General features: G+C 36.5%; 1 protein-coding gene across 1 annotated transcript; it reads right to left on the bottom strand.

Moving 5' to 3' along the window:
- Positions 1-453: 453 nt before the first annotated feature.
- On the bottom strand, positions 454-20,269 carry LOC149819781 (protein STICHEL-like 3). The gene is made up of 7 exons (XM_089983485.1): positions 16,421-20,269; positions 15,182-15,398; positions 13,267-13,560; positions 13,040-13,171; positions 9,418-10,063; positions 1,777-1,840; positions 454-763 (listed from the first exon to the last, which is right to left on the bottom strand). Exons 1-7 carry the CDS (start codon positions 18,617-18,619, stop codon positions 671-673), a joined length of 3,645 nt encoding a protein of 1,214 aa, XP_089839611.1. The 5' UTR covers positions 18,620-20,269; the 3' UTR covers positions 454-670.
- Positions 20,270-23,299: the final 3,030 nt, after the last annotated feature.

Below are 23,299 nucleotides of genomic sequence, written 5' to 3'. Positions count from 1 at the left end.
GCTGTATCCCAAAGATGGTGGGTGATCAGGTGCATCAGAACACTAAAAGTGTGCAATCACATTGTATCTGATCCTCCATGTTTCATTGATCCAACCAAATGAAGATCCAAAACATACAACCAATGATGATCAGACGACTCTCCTCCAATGTTTGAGTGTTTCATGGATGAGACCATATATATTTGTTCGTTATAATTTATTTAGTAAGAAATATGCTCTACATGAATATTTTACCACATCTAAACATGTTTTTCAAAACATGAAAGATCAATGACTCAATGCATTTAAAATTTTAGAATATAAAGTATTGTGAGCCGTCAATTTTTAGTGCTTTAAAAAATGCCCAAATATTGAAAATTCCTAATATAAAATATGTTTTTAATAAATAAATGATAGATGTAGTCTGATCAATGAAAAACTTGATCATTAGAGAAGGATTGTCATCTAATCATCACTGGTATATATATATATATACACATAGATAGATAGATAGATAGATAGACAGACAGACAGATAGATAGATAGATAGATAGATACAGAGAGAGAGAGAGAGAGAGAGAGAGAGAGAGGTTTAATAGGAATTAGGAAACATGGCAAAAGAGTTCTCAATTGATATGAAACCGCACTAGCATTACATTGGAAAGGATAATCAGGCCTTGAATGTTACATCTTACCTGGGAGACTTTAAGCATGGACATCTTGCACAGGGAACCAGTCGTAACAGTGAACGTGATCTTCTTGGCCTGGTCTGAAGGTGTGGGAGCTACATCAAAGAGAAAGTACATTCACAGCCATGATATAACATGGAAAAACAAAATAAACAGCATTAATATCAATAGAAAATCAAGATTTTCTCAACTTGGGTCGTGCAAAATGCCTCAGGTGTGAACTCGGTCTCTCAAAGCAATATATTAAAACATGACATCCTGCTCTGAGAGAAGAATGAGCCTTGAATTGGGTTGAATTGGGGCAGTTTTTATCAGTGGTGCAACTTCATCGGCCAAGGCATCTCAGTAAGATGAATCAGCCCAGTTCCAACAGCTCATGGTCACAACTGGGCCAGAGCAGACTCAAGTGGATCAAGTTTTAGCTTGCTCAATCTTAAGGATTTCCTCAAAGGCTCAAAGTCATCAGTCAATATTAGGAGAACTTGCATCCAGTCTTGCCACCAGAATTCTTTTTTCTATGTTAGTAAAATCATTTTTCCTTGTATAATCTACTGGAAGTATTGTAATGAATGGGCAGAGCATGCAGTAGGCAGTAGATCATATCTTCCTACTTTGGTTCATCAATGTTGCAAAAGACAACTTGCCATATTCTCTTTAAATGTCTATAACGTAGTTGAAAAATGCAAGACCCAACTTGCTTCAGGGCAAATCAACTTGGCCCTGTGTGCAGCTCAACCAATGTCACTACATGCTTGCGGGAGTTAAGTCTAAGCCATCTCTTGCTAAACAGGAGGGTTTTGATGCAAGTAACTAAGTTTCACAGGCTCCAACATTTCCCAAGCTCTTCATAAATCTTTTGCTTTTCTTGACTCTGAACTTAGATATAAGTTAAGTAGGGTTTGATTACACAAAGTCAAGTTGATGAACCATTGTAATTACCCAAATGGGTACTTAAATCATACTTGCACTAAAAAGAGGGAGAAAGAAGAGAAAACAAATATGCCAATCAATTAGTGTAATGGATTGTTGAAACCTCCAATAAGAAATTTAAACAAAATTGGCGTACAACGTGATGATACGACAGCTAAAGAATGTTGGTTCACCATACCTTCCTTAATGCAACTTTAGAAGCCTTCCAGCAAAGCAGAATTCTTGAGCTGGGCTCTAGCCTCCTATGATATATAGAACATTTTTAGATAGAGCTCATAGAAATTGAATGACAGCATACTACTGTGCATTAAGCATAACATGTTAAGCAAAAGAATGTCCATAAGCAGGAAGTTTTCTTTTATAACCTTGCTTATTTGTAATACAAATTATACGATCATGCATTAAAATGATATATCAAGGTTTTAAGATGTCCCCCTCATACTCCAAAAGGCATAGAAGCTGGCACAGCAAGCAGCATGGGAAGAATAGAAGCATCCTTGAAAAAATCTTGAACCCATAAAACACCGTGAAATTACAAGGAAATTCAAAAATTTACTACCTTACACCCAAATGTTTTCCAAAGAACTTCAAAAGTAAAATAAAAAACTGCTCAAGCCAGAATAATTTTCTTTTTATGTTGATCATTATAATCAACATGGCTAGGTTTTGGACTTAGGAACATAGCCCTAAAGAAATAAGATTTTAAATAACCAAACAAAATTAACATATGTGAACTATGTCCTAGTATAGATAGGTATTTATTAACCCTACACATTGTTAAAAAATGTCATACTACATGTATATATGTGTTAGGGAACGAAGTTTTGACCTACCGATGGATCGAAGAAACAAGTACGAAAAACAAAAGGAGAAAAAACAGCCACACATGAAAACAAGGATTTTATGTGGTTCGGCAAGAATTGCCTACGTCCATGACCACACTGAGCTTTCTTCTTTATTGATGAGGATACCCAATACAGAAAAGGATTCCTCCTTAAATAGGAGTCTATGAATTTTACATGGAGTCTACTAGTGTTGCTGGATACAACAAGGAGTCTAGGGTAAAATTACAAAACTACCTTAAAAAAAAAATTTGCCTCGGGCCTAATGCCCAGAACCCCCCAGCTTATAGACGGGGGGCCAACCCTCTTGCAACCCCCCGCCAACCTACCACAAAGTTGGATCTGTGTAAATTGTGGATTTATATCCAAGTATAAAACATGATCCACACTCCAACTATCTCTTACTTGGAGACTGATTTTCTTTCAGCAACCACACCTTGTGACTTCTCTCCTCATGCAATCCAGAATCTCAGTGTGATGCCTTCAACTATTATCCGTGAAGGCCAACTGGGGTTGTGCACAACCTCGGCTTCTCTACTGCAATTGTCTTGGTTAACATGTCTGCCAGATTTTCTAATCCACGTATCTTCTCAAGTGACAGTGCCCCATCAGCCAACAAATCACGAATAAAGTAATGCTTCATCTAAATGTGTTTTGTTCTAGCATGAAATGTTGAATTTTTTGTTAGATGAATCGCACTTTGACAATCACAAAAAAGGACATTACTACTCTGGTTTTTGCCAAAATCTTCCAGAAAATTCTTCAACCAAACCATCTCCTTGTCGGCTTTAGTAACAACAACATATTCAACTTCAGTGGCAGAAAGAGTCACAATTTTCTGTAACTGAGAAACCCAGCTTATAGTAGTGTCCCCCAAGGTGTAGACATAATCTGTGGTGCTTTTATGATTGTCAACATCACCATCTAAATCCACATCAACAAAGCCTTGAAAAATCATGTTACCTTTGTCAAAACAAAGTGCCATGTATGTGGTACCTCTCAAGAATTGAAGGATCCACTTCATAGCTTCTCAGTGTTGCTTCCCTAGATATGCCATGTAACTGCTCACGATTCTCGTTGTTTGTGTTATGTCTGACTTGGTACAAACTATAGCATACATCAAGCTGTCAACTGCTGAAGCATATGGAACTTTGAACATATATTCATAGTCCTCATTTGACTTGGGTGACTGCTCTTTCGATAATTTGAAATGACTTGCCAAAAGAATACTTATGAGTTTTGCATCCTGCATACAAAGCTTGTTTAACACCTTTTTAATATAATATGTCTGAGACAACTTCAAAGAGTCAGCTTCTCGATCTCGAGAAATTCTGATCTCAAGTATTTTCTTTGCAGCTCCTAAATACTTTATTGCAAACTACTTTGATAGTTGATGCTTCAACTTATTGATCTCTTGAATGTCAGATTTTGCAATGAGCATATCATCTACATACACGAGTAAAATAATATAGCAATCATCAAACCTCTTAAGGTAACAATAATGGTCCATCTAACATCTTATGAATCCATGGTTATACATGAATCCATCAAACTTTTTATACAAATGTTTGGGAGCTTGCTTCAAACCATACAGGCTTTTATTCAACTTGTACACAAGCTCTTCCTTACTATGCACGGCAAACCCTTTTGATTGCACCATGTAGATGTCTTCTTTTAGACCACCATGAATAAAAGCAATTTTCATATCTTACTACTGTAAGTGCAAGTTTCAACTGCAATAATACTCAATAAAAGTCTGATTGTAGTTAATTTAATATTAGGAGAAAAAATCTCAACGTAGTCAATACCTTCCTTCTGTTGAAAACCTTTCACAACCAGCCTAACTTTGTATCACTTGCTGCCATCATGTTCTTCCTTAATTCGATAGACCCATTTATTATGAAGTACTTTTTTGCCCCTTAACAGTTGAGTTAGCACCCATATTTGATTTACTTGTAATGACTCCATCTCTTATTCCATGGCTGACTCCCACTAGAGATGATTATTAACCTGCATTGCTTCACTAAAACATTCTAGCTCACCACTATCACGAACTGGTGGGAAGAAACATATGAACCACTAGAGTGGTATTACAAAATAATAAGATTCAAGGTTTACTAAAAAACCAAGTCAAAAACACATAAAAAACACTTATAGTGCTAACACAAGAGCCACGAAAGGCTAAAACAAGAGATAAAAAATATATTTTTTATTGAATAGCAAATGCTTAGGAAAAGCATGAACAGAAGGGGACAAGTGTCCCTATATATATATATATATATATATATATATATATATATATATATATATATATATATATATATATATATATATATATATATTAGCAACTACCATCAGTTAACAATAAGTAATGCAAAAAAGGGGAATATCGTTGAGTAGGTCTAGATGCTCTCGACAATCTTCTCAATTGAAACTCAGGTGTGCTAGGTTTTGATTATGGCACAATATTTTCAGGATTCTCCTTAACTCTCCTTGCCACATCATGTTTAGTGATATCCTCCAATTCAACCTGTGCACCCTTTCATGCATTGTCAGGTTTTATAATAAATATGTCTTTATACAAAATGTTTTCATTGAATATAACATCTCTCATTATGATCTTGTTCTGATCATCCCAGAATCGATATCTAAATTCATCATTATTGTATCCAATGAAAAAACACTTCTTGGACTTTGGATCCAACTTATTCCTGTCATCAGAATCAATTGCACATATGAAACACAACCGAAAACTTTCAAGTGTGATATGTTTACCTCCTTGCTTGTCCATGCCTCCTCTGGTAGTTCAAAGTCCAAGAGAACAAAAGGCCCTCAATTGATCAAGTAAGCTGTTGTGCTCACTGTTTTAACCCAAAATGTTTTGAATAATTCAGCATGTATCCTCATGCTTCTGTCTCATTCGTTCAAGGTTCTATTCATGCCGTTCAACAACTCCATTCTGTTATGGTGTTCTTGGAATTGTCTTTCCATATGAATCCTATTTACATCACCACACAAAACTCTTTGAATTCCTTGCTATTATACTCCCCACCCCCCATTATCAGACCTCAAACACTTTATCTTTACCTTGACTCATTTTCAACTTGACTTTTCCACTTTTTAAAAGTAGAGAATACATCAGATTTATTTTTTTAGCAAATAAATCCATACCTTTCGAGTAGAATCGTCAATGAAGGTAACATAATAGCGTGAGCCTCTAAGAGATGGCATAGGAGAAGGACCCTATACGTTTGTATGAACAAGCTTCAGCTTTCTTGTCTTTGATGCCCTTCCAGATTTCAAAAAATTAACAATTTTCTGATTTTTGAAAATATAGTCCTCACAAAGACCAACATCCACAGACTTCAAGCCAAATAATTTCTTCTTTGATTAAAGTATTTTTATCATTTTCTCACTCATATGCCCGAGTCTACAATGTCAGATTTTAAAGTCAAAGGATGAATCAATAATTTCCACAATGTTTCCCATATTTGTGGTCATGTAAAGGGTACTCATTTTGTAGCATCTTGCCACAACCATAGCACCTTTAATGCTTTTCCAAGATCCAACCTCAAAAGTTGCAATATACCCTTCATCATCAAGTTGTCCCAAAGAGATTAGATTTATCTTTAAGCCTAGAACATGTCAGGCGTTATGCAAGTTGCACAAATTTTCATTAGTAGTTTTAATGCGAATATCACCCTTTCTCATAATATCTAAAGGTTCATCATCAGCAAGATAAACGTAAGTGGGAGTGATGCAAAATGACAACTCTTATTCCATCAAACTCAAGACTAAGAGCCATAAGGAATTCAATAACCCTGTCAGTCGCCTTGTGTTGATCAAGAAGCCCTTGAAAGGTTTGACATGATGTACAAGACTCACACTTAGTACACTTTTCACACCTTTTCTGACCATCCATAAGAGCAAGAGCATCCTAATGCATATCAGAATAAAATTCTTCAATGGATTTGTTTTCTTGGTGCATACTTTTCAACTCTTGAGTGAGTTGATAATTCCTTTCCCCATTCTCGTCTATAAACTTGCCTGAGATATATCCAAACTTCTTTTGTCTCACGAAATTTGGAAATATTATGGCAATTCTTTGTTCCGCAGGCTTGAAAATCCATGACTTTACTTTTGCATTGTTTATATCACATTCCTCTATAGATTTATCAAAGCCCTCATCAGAGACCTTGGGTTTTGTGTTTGAACCATCCAAGTAACCTCCCAAACCTTTCCCCACAATTACTGCTTCCAGAAAATCAGCTCAATATGCATAATTAGTTCTATTCAACTTTATTGGAACAATTTGGATCTCCTCGTTCTCCATGACTCACATAACCCCCAAACTACAGTTCAACCTGCATATAATACAAATCCACATCAGAAAAATAGAACCCAATGAGTTCCACAAAAGGATATGTGATAAAAAACAAGCTCCACACTCAAGAACTACTTCTGTAGCATATAACCAGCAGTGGATCTCAAGAAATCACCACACGGATGCATACAACAAGCCCAAATATTCTTCACACCCAAGAATATTTCCTGCAAGATTGACAATATAGCAGCAACCAAACCAAAAAGGCTACCAAGAAAAGTAATAATCTCGCAGACTATAGAGATTCTTCCAAAAGCAACACAAAAAGATAGCAGCAAGGCCTCTAATCGCAAGACTAACTATCCAAAACCTTCAAACACCTGCTGAACAACCACCAAAATATACAGCAGACATGATAGATTTACACCAAATACTGCAAATCATAACCAACACAACTGAAATTTCTTGCACACAGGTGAAAGTAATGATATCTGATCACTATTACTGATCTGCAGCCAAAATCGATGCCTAGAACTGAAAACAATGTAACTAGTGTATGAAAAACTAGTTATCGCCAAAGAAAGACTTCCAAAAGAGTCAATAAATCTCACCCAATATAACAAATACTTGCATCAGACCACTTCTAGGAGATTTCCAACACAAAAACGATACAAAAGAGTCTAACCACAGGATTTAAAACCCATCAATGTGACTGATATGCTCAGAAAATCAAAACAGTCACCAAGAAACTGTAACTCAGAAAAATGCTTGTAAAATCTCCCAAAAATCCAAATCAAGGCCGATAATGGTGATTCTTGATTCTATGAGCATCTAAATTTAGGAACTACCAACCCAAACCTTTAGATGCACCAAAGCAGCAAGATCGTATGGACGATGATGACATCAACGTCCCTCTGCGCAAGCTTCAGTGCAAACCAAAATGAAGTCTGATTCACCTTCATAAGTCTTCTCTAATCCCCTTCATGGTTTGATACCATGTTAGAAATCCAATAGAAAAAGAGAGAGATTAGGGTTAGAGGAGACTCAACAAAAGAGAGAGAGAAACCAATGTTCGTATGTTCAATTTATGAATGAGGAGCCTACCACACATTAAAAGGGTCGACCCCCTTGCTACTTCAAAACAAAAAGCCTAAAAAGACTAATATACCCCTTTTAGTATAGGGTTGTACATAATGGCCTAATAAAGGTACTTTGCATAACTTTATGCTACACTATATTACAGACTTTCAATAGCAGAAAACTTTGAAATGAAAGACTTGAGCTAGCTAAAGTATTTCTTCGGGCTAGAAGTTGCATACTCATAGAGAGGCGACTTGTTAACTCAGCACAAGTATGCAGCTGATTTGATTAGCAAAGCAAGACTCGTTGAATATAAGAAAAATATAGATACTCCCATGGAAGCCAAATGCAAGCTAAAACATTTAGAAGGGGAGCTTCTTGATGATCCTATAATGTATAAGCAGTTTGTAGGGAGTTTGATTTACTTGACCATCTCGAGGCTGGATATAACTTTTGTTGTGCATGTTGTGAGTCAGTTTATGAGTGCTCTCAAATATTCGCACTTGACAGTCGTGTTGAGAATTATTAGATACATCAAAAGCATCATGCACTATGCACTATTTTTTTTTTGCATCCTCTGTGTCAGAGTTGAAGGCATATTGTCATGCAGACTTTGATGGAGTATCTCAAGACATGCATTCTACCATTGAGTTTTGTATATTCTTGGGAAACTCCATATCGTGGAAGAGCAAAAAGAAACAAAGAGTTGCTCTGTCCACAACAGAGTGGAGTATCGTGCTATGGCCCAAGCCACAACAGAAATTACAAGGTTGAGGTGGTTATTATAGGATATGGGTGTCATTGTTGAAGGCAACACTACCATGGATTGTGACAATCAGAGTGCTACTCATAGAGCCTTCTTGGAAGGGATTATGTCATTGTCATACATTGGGACCACTAGTCAGATAGTGGATTGTTTCACCAAAAGTTTACCCTTAAAGACATTTTAACCATTTCTTTTTAAACTTAGAATGATTGTGTTCTCGTCATCCCAAGTTCGAGGGGGAGCGTTAAAGAATGTCATATTACATGTATATGTGCTACCCTCATAACTGTGTACATATGTCTATTATTGAGGGGCATTTCTGTAACATAGCATTAGGGACCCCTAGTCAACTATTTTTGTCCTCTTGTGTAGTAAAGGGCGTTAACCCCTCTATGTTGTGTATTCTCATTCTCTTGAAGTTAATGAAGCCGTAACTCTTTGAGTGCTCTTCTTCTTCTTTTTCTTCTTTTCTAGTGCTTGGGCTCTCTGTGCAATACACATCTTAATTACAAGGGGAAAATAGTAACTCAGTTATATGAACTTTCTTTCAATACTGTTTCTTGATGAACTAAAATCGATTTTAAGTTTGTTATGTTTCACATTTTTTCTTGTTTTGAGAGCCACTACCAGTAGAGATTGCATTTCATTGTATCCAGCATGTTTGTGCAACAATAAGCACTAATTATGTAATAAGACACAAGCACATAAATGACAACCACATAAGCATATATCTGAAAAACATAAAATAGATTAATGGTACAGAAAAGCATCACATTTTCCCAGTATGTAACAGTCTGTAACACTTACAAATTCTCTTGTTCAAGCTTTTCCACAATTGATAACCCTTTGCATCTAGACCATCCACCTTGTTGAGTAGACTCTGCCTGTTGGATCACATGGGCAAGAGAGACTTTTCCCTTAACCAAAGCTTGCCTCCGGGGATGCTCTACCACTTTTGGCTGTCTTTCTGGAACTGGAACCAAAGAAGATTGACAAGCTGCTTCTTCTACCAAAGAACTTTCCAGATGGTTTCTGTCCAACCGAACATTAGCTTGCAAGTGTTCACTGTTATGCTGATTAGGGGATGCTGTTATCTCAACGGTTCCATTTCTGGCTATTTCTTGAGAATTAGAGCACAACCTTTGACCTTGAGAGGAGTTGCCTGCTTTTGCATTCATATCTGTTGAAGGCCTTCTGACATTGGTCCGGCCTGCTTTTGGAAATTTATTGTGGGCTTTTGGCTCATGGCCTGGATTTGTCTGAGAAATATTGTTTTCTGTTACTATGGCAAGTGGACCCTGAACCTCACCTCCCTTTTCTTTTCTTTCACATAAAATTTCAATTTTGACTGGGAAATGGAGAACAGAATGAAATGCTTGTGAAATGCAAACCCTGAACCTTTCTGCCTGGGTTTTCTTAGCATGTGACCGAAACATCAGCTGCACAGTTGGAGCTGCATAGTAAAAATAACCACAGATTCATTTTCAGTTCAGCCAAAATGATGATACAGTAAAATATCCAAAAGAGAGAATTGATTATTTAGTGCCTAGAATATAAGATTCAATCAGCATCTACATAAGCATCAAGTAATCTGGTGATGCACGACGCCTTGGGCATCAGCCAGTTCTTATGAGAATATCAACACCAACTCTGAAACATATGACAGGCTGCACTGCCCTTCTTGCACAGGTCTGAAAATTTGAGGTTTATCCAAGTCTGCATGATCAAGTCTTGATGAATCCTGACTCAGACAATGGCTGGGTTCAGATCGCTTTCCAAATCAAATCACTGACTCATCCATGAGCATGAAGGAAAGTTGTTCAAGAAATCACTCACTCCAACCATGTGATTCCAGGAAAATCCACAGTCTATGATAATGTATAACTCATTTAGGCATACATACAAGTATTGACAAGACATGACACCAAGATATTTTACAAACATGAACATCTGCAGAATTGCATATGCTTTTTCTTTTGGTCTCATCTTCTTCTTCTTTTCTCCTGAAGTTTTCCATCTTGTTGACAATTGCTGTTTTCTATTTTATATGTTGTCCTTGGCATGATTCTCGAGTATTTCTTAAATAATTTGGTTCTTGATTTTATAGTTTACACTTAATCTGACAACAAGTCTACTATAAAGCCTCAAGTTTACTGCTGACTACTATCTTGGTAGTAAAAGAGCCAACAAAATGCATCCATTGGTTGCAATTAGAGCTGCTAAATGAAACACACCACTTATCAATTGGGCTCAGTAATGAGCTTGTTTCAGCTTGTAAAATAAGCTCATATTCAACTCAATATGAAGTCATTGTGCGTGTGCGTGTGCGTGTGCGCGTGTGTATATATATATATAGTGATTGGTCCCTACTAATGATAGGAGGGCGCAGACAGCCTAAATTTTCAAGTTTTTAATTCATTTTTTCAAATCTAACTTTATAGGTGTGAACTACATAGTCTGTTTAGAAGAAATAGGCTTTTGGATCATCACGTTTTTATAAGGCTTCAAAAATCAACAGCTCAGAATTTTCATAAATTTAAAGACTAAAATCATATTTTTTCATTGAAAAAACATGATCCAGTAGCTGATTCCTAGCAAATGAAAGATGATGAACATATCTGTGGGTCAAACTTGCCAAACATCGCTTGAAACATAAGAAATCAGAAACTGTCCTCACCATATGGACATTAGGAGGAACCAAATTTCCTTTTATATATATATATATATATATGAGTATGAGTCACTAGAATATGGGAACTACCGTGTGAACAATGATTTTCATGGATTTTTGTTCTTTTCTCTTAAATCTAACCATACGGAAGTGATCTACATGCTTGATTTTATATGGACCAACTCTTGAATCATCCAATTGCATAAACAAGATTTTTTAAGGCTTTAAAATCAATGGCTGATAATCTTCATAAATATTCAAGCACCCAAAAATCATATATTTTCATAAAAAATACATGATCCAACAGTTGCTTCCTAGTAAATTCAACATGCCAAACATATCTAGCAAAAGAAGTGTTGGAAATGCCCAGTTGACACGGTAGTTCCCATATTCTAGTAACTATATATATACATATATATATATATATATATATAGTCATGGTCCATTTACTGGGGATTGGCCTTCAGATCACCTGAAGCGTACGTGTAAGCAGGTTTCCCCATCAATTCAAAAATTGATGGCCATAAATGTAACTAAGATTTCATGATTCAGAAAAACATATTTTTCGTCAAAGAAACATGATCTAGGGGCCGATCCTAGCAAACCGGCCATGTTGAACACACCTATGGTGTCAAATTGAGTTGAAACAACTTGCATCTATGAGTTTCTAGGTTGATTGTACATACAATCAACTGTAGCAAACATGCTCTCTCTCTCTTAGGAAGTCATGGTTGCAGGTATTATTTAGTCAATCAGACACTATAGATGGTTTTTCATGATTTATTTCAGTGAGAAACATGCTTTCGATCTGATTGTTCTGAGACAAATAGTGAAGTTTTGTTGTAATGTTCTGTAACATTGTGGGTCAGTCACTTTTATATTCATTTAAAAACCTGTACACATCAAGATCTCTTTATATAATGCATGTTCTCCACTAAAAAGGCTACAGAGATCACCTCTATATGGCCAAATTCACAAAACATTCAATGCAAACAATAGAAAATCAACAGCGTCATTAGCAAGTATGGTACCCAAAACACACACAACAGTTTATATATATATAGCGAGAGAGAGGGGGGGGGGGGGGGGGGGGGGGGGGGGGGGGAGAGGAGTGGAGTGGATGTGCATGCCTTGAGTGCACCCTTGAAAGCCATAGTTTTCTAACGATCCAACTGCAGGTATGTCCAGCCTTTGGATCATGTTTTTTTATGGAAAAAATAGTATCTTTTGAGGTTTGAAATTTTAAAAATTGTAGGCCACTGATTATTCAAACCTTCAAAAACCCTGCTTACACATCAGAATTAGACGATCCAAAAACCGATTCCCACTAAATCAACCATGTAGGACACATTTACATGGTCAGATTAAGAAAAAGGTGTAAGATGGACGTGCACACCCATTCCTTTCCACACACACATACATATAGGTACAGAAATGGCTCCAAACTTCAGCCTTCGCAATCTGGAGAAACAACCTGTCTTGGAGAAACCTGACATGAAAACATGCGATGCATCAGCTCTTTTTATTTTCTTTTTTTCCCTATTGTTATTAGTTTTGTTCAATTTTCTAGCTCCTTGCATGCAAATGTTACGCATAGCACACAATAACAAGAGCATGGGCTTATAACCAAGCATACAACACAACAAAGAATCAGAATACCTATAAATCAATCTCAGCCATACGTTAACTTCAAAGGAATCCATATCACCATATGATGAACCCAGCATTGATGCTTCAGCCAAAGTTAAAAGGGATTACCAGCATCAAAGTTAACTGAAAGTAGATTTCCTTCACGATCTAAGAATTGTTTCAGTGTATTCGACTGTATCTTTTCCAGCACATTTTCCCAAATTTCTTCAATGTCTTTATGACTCGTACCTGGAATCTGTCCTGCACCTTCTTTAATGGTGTCACTAGAAATGAACAAATTCTTGGACCGTCTATGCCAATAAGTATTTCATTTAGAGAAATAGACTTCATCTTACCTTCACCATAAGCATCACTTGCACTTGCAACAGGGAGTTTGGCCTTTCTGTTATCAGGTAACTCATGATGAACACCATTCTCAGGCCTTGAGTTGTCCCTAGTGATAGGTCTAACAGGGCTATGGTTGTAACTCGTTCCTGAAGAACGGGGAACAATATATTGCTTCTCTGGAGCAAGTTGAAGCAGTGCAGCTGTCAACCATGTTAATCTGTCATTTGACATTCTCAGTTGCTTTTCAGTTTCAGATAGAGTCTTAAGAGCCTGCCTCAATCTCTCCATTTCTTGTTTCGATACTACCAGAAAAAAAAGGCTAGTTTGTCACAGGAATGATAGGTTGATGACCATAGAAGATAAGATGAAAGAAAGCAGAAAGGAACATAAATATGAACTAATACTAACTGCACAAAGGCTGGTAGAAAGCACTCCCCCAGTAGACTTTTAGCAAATAAAAGTACTCAAAAGGTCATATATTTAAAAGGAAGTATTTTAAATTAATAAAATGCTAAACCTTTTTTATTTAGATGCCCATCTAATATCCTTCAATCACTGAGGTGAATTTTAAACAAGTATTGTAGTGTGCATGTATATAAGGTTGGTTCCAGCCCAAAGTTAATGAAGGATAGTTTTTATAGTTCAACATTATGTCACAGTGATGCTCCAATTTACTTGCATGTAATGTCCCCTTATATAACATCCTTGATAGAAAACGACACAAGGGTAGCATTCCTTGTGACCTTTAGCTTTGTTCATTGACAGAGGTTTAACATGATATGTATATGGTACTTATAGTGTTTCACTAATAATTGGTTCAATGAGGATGATATCAGCTTTGGTTCCTAAATTGTAGAAATTGATTCCAGTGTTGGCATATTTTGGTCAAGAATCAACATGGCCTGCTTATATTCTTTTGGCCTAATTGGGGTTAATGTGATTCAGTAGTTACTTCTAAGCTCTAGAAACCATCCTAAATTAGCATAGTATTTCATTTCATCTACATTCAGATTTGGAACATCTAGTAAGTACTAAGTAGTAAGTGATTTCTTGCTTGTAAATGGACTCCCCAGCATTTCCTGCACTATAAATAGATCTATGAATAGTGATGGTGAATAATTTTTGTGGCTGGTAATAACTGACATCTCAAAAAAAGGAAAAAGCTCTCCTCAGCATGTTTTATAGTTGATTACTCTTTTAATAACAGTGAATTCCACTTATGTACCAATGTAATGTTCTGAGGTTAAATGTTGGATTCTTCTTCATGCCCTTTGGTATGTGTAGGAGCAGTAATTTTGTCTATGTATTTTTTCTATTCTGTATGTGTTTCTGTTGTCACATGCTAAGTATAATTGCATCTCAGGTGTCTTGAACCTATGGGATTTTATTTCTGTATCTAGGTTCAAATTCATCCAATGCCTCTGGCAAAAGTACATCTGGTGATGGGCCAGTGGAAGAAGTACTTCTTATCTGGAGGATCTCAACATACCTACTGGTTTTCCACTGTCGAAAGGAAAATAAAAGATTTTATTCTGACTGATCATCATAGCATCATGCCCAGAATATAGTTTACCACATCCACAGTCCACAGATATAACTTAGCAGAATTCATCATATCTTCTAATTCCAACAAAGCACCATCCTACATTCATCTCCAAAATCAGTATTTACAATATGTCAGTAAGTTTTGATACTGTGTTACATATCACAAAGGGAGACAATGTAAGTGAACGTCAAACTCAGTGTTATACACTCACTTGAGACCATGGACTTTTTTATCCTTAAAATAGTGTATTAACTCTGAGGAAGTGATACAACATAAAAAATAAAACAATTTTTCATTAAATATTCAGAATTTCATTCAAAGGATGCTCAATAACCTTAGAAAAACAATGATTATGAAAAAAAATATGCTGGACTCACAAGTTGGGTGTCGAAAAAACCTTCTTAACCTTTCTCTAGTGAATATGTAACTACCCGCAAGAATATCGGTGATTATCGTGGCAAGCTGTGACATCAAAGCCAATGGCTCCACTCCAGATTCCATAATCTCTCGCAAAGTCTTCACAGTGTTCACTGTGTCAGCTGATAATGCCAAATCAAGAAGATCTACCAGCTTATCATCTGAGATCAACCCAACCTAAAAGCAAAAGAAAGTGAAAGTTAAAATTGGATTAAGATATATTCTTGACAGTTTTAAGTTCCAGTCCTTTTCTTGTGTTGAAAGCCTTAAAAGCTTCTGAAAAATGTCCTGTCTCATCCCACACTACATCTAAGATATAAAACAAGAGATAAAAATACTTTTTGATAGCACCATCACCAAATACGCCAGTTTTAAATGCCACCTTCAAGTGACACACAATATCATCATCATCAGATGAAAGCAGTGGAATACAGCCATGTGAAACAGTCCATTATATGCACACATATTTTCAACTAAATTTTATGACACGCTGTACACCTCAAGATTGTAATGAATTACTGAATTTTTTTCTTAATCACTTTTGCATTAACATGTTGTACACCTCAAGATTGTAATGAATTACTCAAGTTTTTCTTAATGACTTTTCTTGTAGAAAGAAATAACCTGAAGTAACTGCAAATTGAAAATGTTACTATGTTCCTGTCAAATTCCATTCAGCATCTTATTGGTTGCTTTCAAATGCATGGTGTCTCTTGCCAACAATGGAAATTCTCAGTACTCGTATTAGGTGCTTCTGGCTGCTGCCATATACTGGTGACATATTATGCACTATCCACTGTGCATTACATAATATTTTTTTATGTTTTCAATATTCTTTTCTTTATATTTTGAAGTGTGTGTTTATGTACTGTATCCCTGCACCCTTCATTTGTAAAACACTGGAACCATACCAACCATAACTAAGTTGTATGTCTATCTGTACCCGCATCCATGTGGCATAGCCATCAAAAGACATTCAAAGTCATCTTTTTGATGAATGCATCACTCCCTCACCTCTCCCATCAAATCCTATCTAAGTTTTTCTTTTTCTATGTGCATGTACAGACAAAAGGATAACACAGCATATAATCTAAATAGACCACTCAAACTTAGTGTTTATAGAAAAATCTCAACGGTACCAAATCAAATTGTTTAATTTAAAAGAGTAGATGGCAACTGAGGTGAAAACAAGTACTTACAAGTTCCTGAACCAGAGAAACTGATATTCTTTGCCCCAGTAAACTCAATTGATCCAGGGTCATTTCAGCATCCCTTAATGACCCATCTGACCTGGATGCTATGAGTTTCATTGCATCCTTTTCAATTTCAATATTTTCTTGGGTTGTGATAAAATGCAAAGTGGAAATAATATTTGCATCTCTCAGTTTTGGGAAAAAGAATTTCTGGCACCTGGATATGATCATGTGCGGCAAATGATCAATACTTGTACTTATAAGGACAAAAACCATGCGCCGAGGAGCTCGATCAATGACCTTTGAGATTGCACTCCAGGAATCAGAGGGTAAACTACCACAGTCATCAACTATGAACACTCTGTATACAGAAGAATTCTGGGGCAAAACCATATCCTCAAGGTGGTCCATAATATTTTCAAAGTCAAAACTACCAACTGGACCAACTTCATGTATGCTCGAACTCTTTCCTAATTCATGAGCAATGCATGAATTGCAGGAACCACAAGGTCTGGGATATTCCAAAGACTGACAATTTAGAGCCTGTCCAAATATGCGTGCACATGATGTTTTACCTGTTCCATGAGGACCATAAAATACATAAAGGAGACCAACTTTCTTTTGTGCAACTGCATTAGCAAGAGCATGTGCCACCAAGTTTTGACCCACTAAATCCTTGAAGGTTTTTGGAGTATATTTCTGTGTCAAGCTCCTATGTCTCTCAAAATGTATCAATGGACCAGATTGAAGGTGCCGCCTAAAATTGCAGCCATCACCAGATCTTGCTTCAGAAGCAAGGTCAGAATCTTGATCATGCTTCAGACTCTGATTGCCATAAATACCCAGCTCCCCTGAATAATCCCGAATCCAAGCAGCACTTCCACTACTTCTTTGGGATCCCGATGGCTCAATTAACAAGGGTAGAACATCTGAATCAGACCTTCTAGTTGAGCCTGAGTGATCTGAGGCAACAAGCATGTCTGAAGAAGCCTCTCTTTGAGAACTCACACAGATTTGTGGACTAAGACCTTCAGCTTTTCTTGACCTAGAATCTGACAACCCACATGACAAACTCCGTCCTGCCATGTCAAAGAATGTTCTTCCCCTGTCATGAATCCTAGACCAATTCCATGGAATTCCACAGCCATTTCTGGGAGCTTGGGTAACCTCAAGTCCATCATCCTCTTCATGCCTTTCAATCCGGTTCATCTCAGGACAATATTTTGCACGGGATGCATTCTTGGCTAGTGAGTTTGAAGCCACAGAAAATTCATTGTGAGCTTCAGTGTCTCTAGAACCTGGTGTTGCTTGAACCATCCTAGTTCGTTTCAATTTGTGCCTTTTCACAGCACTCAGTTCTGTGCCTAAAGTAGACTGCTGTCTACCACTATTACTCCTTGTGCTTGCTCTTGGTTTCTGGTTGATCATTTTGCCTCGAATACCTCTGCTCTGAGAGGTAAACTGAGAGGACCTTACTTCTTTACAATCTAAGGATCTTTCTTTGACTTTCTCCGAAATGCTTTTCTGGCAATGACTTCGGTTGTGACAACTTTTCTGGGAGACCCTTCTGCCTTTAGAAACAGCTTTCCCTGGGGCCAAGTCAGGTATTGGAGTTGTACCAGTTGATCTTTCAACCTTTGAAGTTCCCGCAATGCTGTCAGCAAGATTTCCTACCTGAACATTGCTTCCTTGGCTTTTCCGCTCAGATGCTTCCCCCGTATTTCTCCCAACTTCCTTCACTCTGTTTTCACTGATCTGATCAATCAGAGCCTCTCTTCCGTCATTCTCCTTGTCTATTTCAAGTGAAGTTCTATACTCACTGTCCACAATCCTCGTAGCTTCAAGACTTGCAATAAGAGGTGAACTAGAAACCACTCTTATAGATTCCCTCCTGCGATCATGTCCAACAGACCTCTGACTAGCTTGCATTGCTCCATCCTTTTCAAGTCTCTTAGATAAGGAATCTATAGCAGGAGAAGGCCCAGTGGGGCTGGCAGAAGGATCCCTGAGTGATCTAGATCTCTGAAGGACAATAAGGTCCCTCATGAGTGCACTCTCAGCAGACATCGGGCTGTATTTGTGCATATGGTTCTTTAGATGGATACAATTTGTCAAATGCACATGACTACGAAGATGATTCTGAATGTTGCAATCTTCTTCTCTAAGAATCTTAGAAGAAGCACCACAATCAACAACCCTAGTCATGATTGGAACTCAAATTAGCTGTGCAGATGAAATACCGGTATATCACTGTGAAATGGGATCACAATGCAGTATTCGTGCTTTCAGTAGACCAGCAAAATCCCCAAACGCATACTGTTAAAGAATCCAAACCCACCCATAAACAATATACCCCACTATCCAAACTAACACAAACTCTATGTGCTAACCAGACTGAAATATTCTGTTTGGATAAGCTACATTCAGTTTTAGACTCTGTACTTCACCCCAAGAACAAGTTGAGATGAGCAACATTCTTTGCTCATGAAGGCAATCAAACTACATAAGCACCAAATCTTTAAAATTGAAAAGCTGAGATGCTAGTTTCAATCAAGCTTTGAGATATAGTTAGTTCTCCTTTTAAATGATCATATTCAAGATCTTACATTGACCTGATATTTTTCTTTCCAACGAAAAAGGAAACCAAGATGAAAGCAAAACCCTCTGCTGCCTTCTAGTTGCACTGCAACTAAAAGTTTTTCACTATACAAGGAAGAGTTGAACCCGGTTAGATTGTAATAACTCTGTAAGTAAAACAATCCCTTAGAATCGATCACAGCACTAACATTCCCATTCTGTTCAAATGGGAAAGAACCACATCCCATTTCTGCCCATTCTTCACATAAAATCATCTTTCATATTTCACCACAATAATTTCCATTTCATTAAAGGAAAAAATTAGCTCATTTCAGATTGCTTCAACGTTCAAATTACTCCAATATTTATTATTCCATTCTAGTTTTTGCATCTTATTCGACAATGAAGGCAAGTCCACCATGCAACAAAAATCGTCTTCAAAATTCAACCTTCACCCTATTTATTTGCTTCATTCAAAAGAAAAACAAAAGAACTACTATGTTTTGGTCATATTTTAGGTCAAAATGATCATCAATAATCATTATAAACTCCGTTGTTCCTACAAATTCAACTCTTCATGCATCAAATTCCTTCCCTCCTTTTTATCTAAAGCAAAAACAGGTATTTTCTTCGCGCAAACTAAAAAACTCTGCTGGATCGAAGTAAAACTGATATTTCACTCATATCTACACTTCTCCCCGAAATCTCTCACAAGCTTATCAGTCTTCACCAAACACAAAAAAACAGGCCCTAGAAACCTTCGCAATTCTTCGTCTGAAATCAACTCCAGTAGTTCACTGAAAATAGCAAATCCGAACCGCGTTTCCGCCAGAATTAAAACTTCAAAAACGCAAGAAACGTCCCGGATCTATAAATTCCGATCATATTTTAACTCATAAACACAAACATTATCGCAACCTGCCTTTTCCTCCATTATCGGAAAGATGACCTACGGATTCATACTTACAACAGAAAACCGAGCTCTTTCGAATTCTCAGCAACAAGAACCTCCGCAAAGAATCAGATGAGCTTCGAAATCAGCAGCAAAACGAAGAAATCCGGAGTTCGAGACCTCAACTTCAACTTCCGACTGCGGAGATACGATCTGCACGTAGTTTTTTTGCCCTAATCTCGACCAAAAGAAAGGAAGAAGAAAGCAGAAAGCGAGTGAGAAAAAGGAGAAGGTAACTACTCTTTCCGGAGCTTTCTGCAAGGAGACGAGTAAGTTCCGCTGCCTCTACCGCATTCCTTGACTCTCTGCGAAGACGACAATATCTCTCTCTCTCTCTCTCTCTCTCTCTGGGAGTGCCGTTTGGTCGTTCACAGGAGGGATTTTATTCGTCTCTTTGGAAAACGGGGGGAGATGCCGGGAAAATGTTCAAATTACTAAATTATATCTCTCATTCTAGTCAATTACGGATTTAAGTATAGACCGCACCCTACCTTTGACTTTTTAGAAACACAGATTTATTTAGCTGTTGGCTTTGATTAGCATCTTAATCGTTGTGTTCAACTCCCACACTGTGTGCCGGTGCCTTTAACTGATGGGCTCAGTAAAAGCTTGGGTAAGGATCAAACTTTGGATCGTGTTATTTTAATCTAAAATTATGATTTTTTGAATCATGAAATTTCATTGAATTTGAGGCGGTTGATTTTTGTCAATCTTAAAAAAAAACATGCTTACATTCAAAATATATTTCATAATACCTCCATAAAATCCAATCAACAACAACAACAATAACTATGCCTTCATCCCACAACAATTGGGGTCGGCGATAAAATCCAATCTACAAAAAAAAAAAAAAATTTGAAAACAAAAGTGATTCACACTCAATAGTTTTGTGTCCTTGTATATATCATAAAAATAGATTTTATTGATTAAAAATAAAAAATCAGTCAGCTTATTTTAGTTTTTTAAAAAGTTCAAACTCACGTGTGGGAAAGTACACGTATCTTTGTGACATAAACAAAGAGATCAAGGAGGGATCGTTTGTTAATAAAAAAAAAAAGACCCTAAACCAAAGGGTGAGCCTCAGCTTGTCTGGCAGGAGTAGTTACTAGTTAGTTCATGTTACCTTCTGTTGGGACGTTGCAAGTTCGAAACCCCTGGTAGGGTCTGCCTAATTAAAAAAAAAAAAAAAAAACAAGGAGCATGGTGAAACGTACCTTATATAATAAGGTTATTTTAGTAATTTTACAGAAAAATATCCGTTGCCATGATGTGAGGTGACATAAACGTCATTAAAAACTTAGTGGGGGTTCACTGTGGCCGATCAGGGTACATAGCCATCCATGTCACGAAGTCCCGACATCGAGAAAATAAAAATAACTTGTAGGTCCGTTAGATGCTCGCACCTGCATGTAACTCGTGCCCAATCACCACCTGACCTTTTAAATAGTTATTTATTGTTTTCAATCATTTTCACTTAGACGCCCACTTATTTCTTGTTATTTTATAAAACGCATCCTTATTTTCTGAAGAAATATTTTATATCCCAACTTTTATATAAATTGTCAAATAAAAAAGGGCAAATATTTGGTACTAATGAAGGTACAGAACTGTCGAGTAGAGTTCACCTCTCTTCTTTTTCTTTTTGATTTTTTTTTTAGATCAAACCCTACAAATGTGATCTACATGTTTGTTTGTTTTAAAGGATGTGAAAAGGTTTTTCACATCCTTTAAAATTCATGACTCACAATGTACCAAAAACGTTAAGAGTCAAAAAATCGTGTTCTTGCACCTGAAAACACGATCCAAAGTCCAATCCTTGGCAAACAAACCATATTGGACACATCTATATGGTTGGATCGAATGAATACAACTTGCACGTGTGATTTCCAGCTAAATGGTTTCTTGCCTTCAAATTATGGCATGTTTCATTACCTTGGATCTGTGAACTAAAGATCGGATTTTGCATGATGCCCACATTAGATTATCTGCTTCACAAATGGATTTGAGATCCTCAACCACCCCTCTCTCTTTAAATATACTGATTTCTTCCATGAGCACGCACGTGAACGCGCACACGCATGGGGAAGCTAAAGGCTAAGCATCTAATATCCGAGGCAATCAAACATCCATTGAAAGTTAATTTCATGTTTATGATGCATATGAAGTATCGTTTTTAACCTTATTTCTAGGTTATGTTAACGCTAGAATACAATAAACACAATTTAACAGATTTACTATGGTTAACTCACTCACACTTAGAATTAATTAGTCCTAGGTTACTGTTTGAATTTTTTTTTAAATGTAGGCCCATAAAATCCCTTTCTAAAAAACATGAGTGTTTTTTGGCAAAATCAGACAAAAGATGGGCATCTAGTGAAACTTTCTCTTTTTTTGTTTGAGGATAAAGAGATAAAATTAAACACAACGGACTGCTAGTCCCCCAAGACACATTCTTCCATGCTTAAGAAATGTCATTAATGTTTCTGTCATCAATGCGACACATTGATTACACACATTCTTCCATGCTTAAGAAATGTCATTAATGTTTCTGTCATCAATTTGACACATTGATTACACACTTCTTCCAGTTTAAGAAATGTCATTAATATTCCTTAAGAGGGTGTCATTAATGTTCCTATCATCATTATGGCACATTAACTAAGGTTAGGACATTAATATTTAGGTTGCATTAAGAGGTGTCCTAGACTATTGACATACCAAGAAAACAAGGGATTTCACTTTTAGATTTTTTTTTTCTTGAAGGAATCTCTGTGCCATTCCCCCATCATAGTGACAAATATCGCAATATTTTTATGAATATCTCAAAAAACATGATATGTTATCTTATAGTTTTAAACTTTAAAATGTTGTGATATTTTCAAAATATCGTAATATTTTTGTTAAAACCTAAATAAGTCATTTTTATAAATATCTCAAAAAACATGATATGTTATCTTATAGTTTTAAACTTTAAAATCTTGTGATATTTTCAAAATATCGTAATATTTTTGTTAAAACCTAAATAACTCATTTTTATAATGATATTTAGGTTTTTATTACGAGATTTAAAATAAAAACAGATCCTTACCTGCTTTAAATTCATTTAAAATAAATTGAACAACATTATTTTAAAGTGAATAAATTCTCATTAAACTATCTTTTAATTAATCTCTTTCTCTCATTTAATAGTAATAAAACTTCCTCTCATCCACCAAAAACATGAAAGTTTCTCAACAAGACAGCTTTGGGAAATTAAAAGCTTCCTAAAATCTATCTTAGAAATTAAAAGTTTAAATGCATTGAGAATAGGAAAGGTCTCTTAAAGTCCAACGTAATAATTAAACCCATATTTCGAA

This window comes from Nuphar pumila, chromosome 12 (genome assembly GCF_984573655.1).
Source record: "Nuphar pumila chromosome 12, dmNupPumi1.hap1.1, whole genome shotgun sequence".
In the NCBI taxonomy this organism is placed as follows: Eukaryota; Viridiplantae; Streptophyta; class Magnoliopsida; order Nymphaeales; family Nymphaeaceae; genus Nuphar; species Nuphar pumila.
The sequence above is the reverse complement of the archived record's forward strand: the minus strand, read 5'-3'. Positions and strand labels throughout refer to the sequence as shown.

Coding starts and splice junctions, on each gene's coding strand:
- LOC149819781 (XM_089983485.1), bottom strand. CDS start 18,619: ATGACTAGGGTTGTTGATTGTGGTGCTTCTTCTAAGATTCTTAGAGAA. Junction 15,399..16,420: donor TTTCTCTGGTTCAGGAACTT/GTAAGTACTTGT, acceptor TTTTGCTTTTAG/GTTGGGTTGATCTCAGATGA. Junction 10,064..13,039: donor TTCAGTTAACTTTGATGCTG/GTAATCCCTTTT, acceptor TTTACTATGCAG/CTCCAACTGTGCAGCTGATG.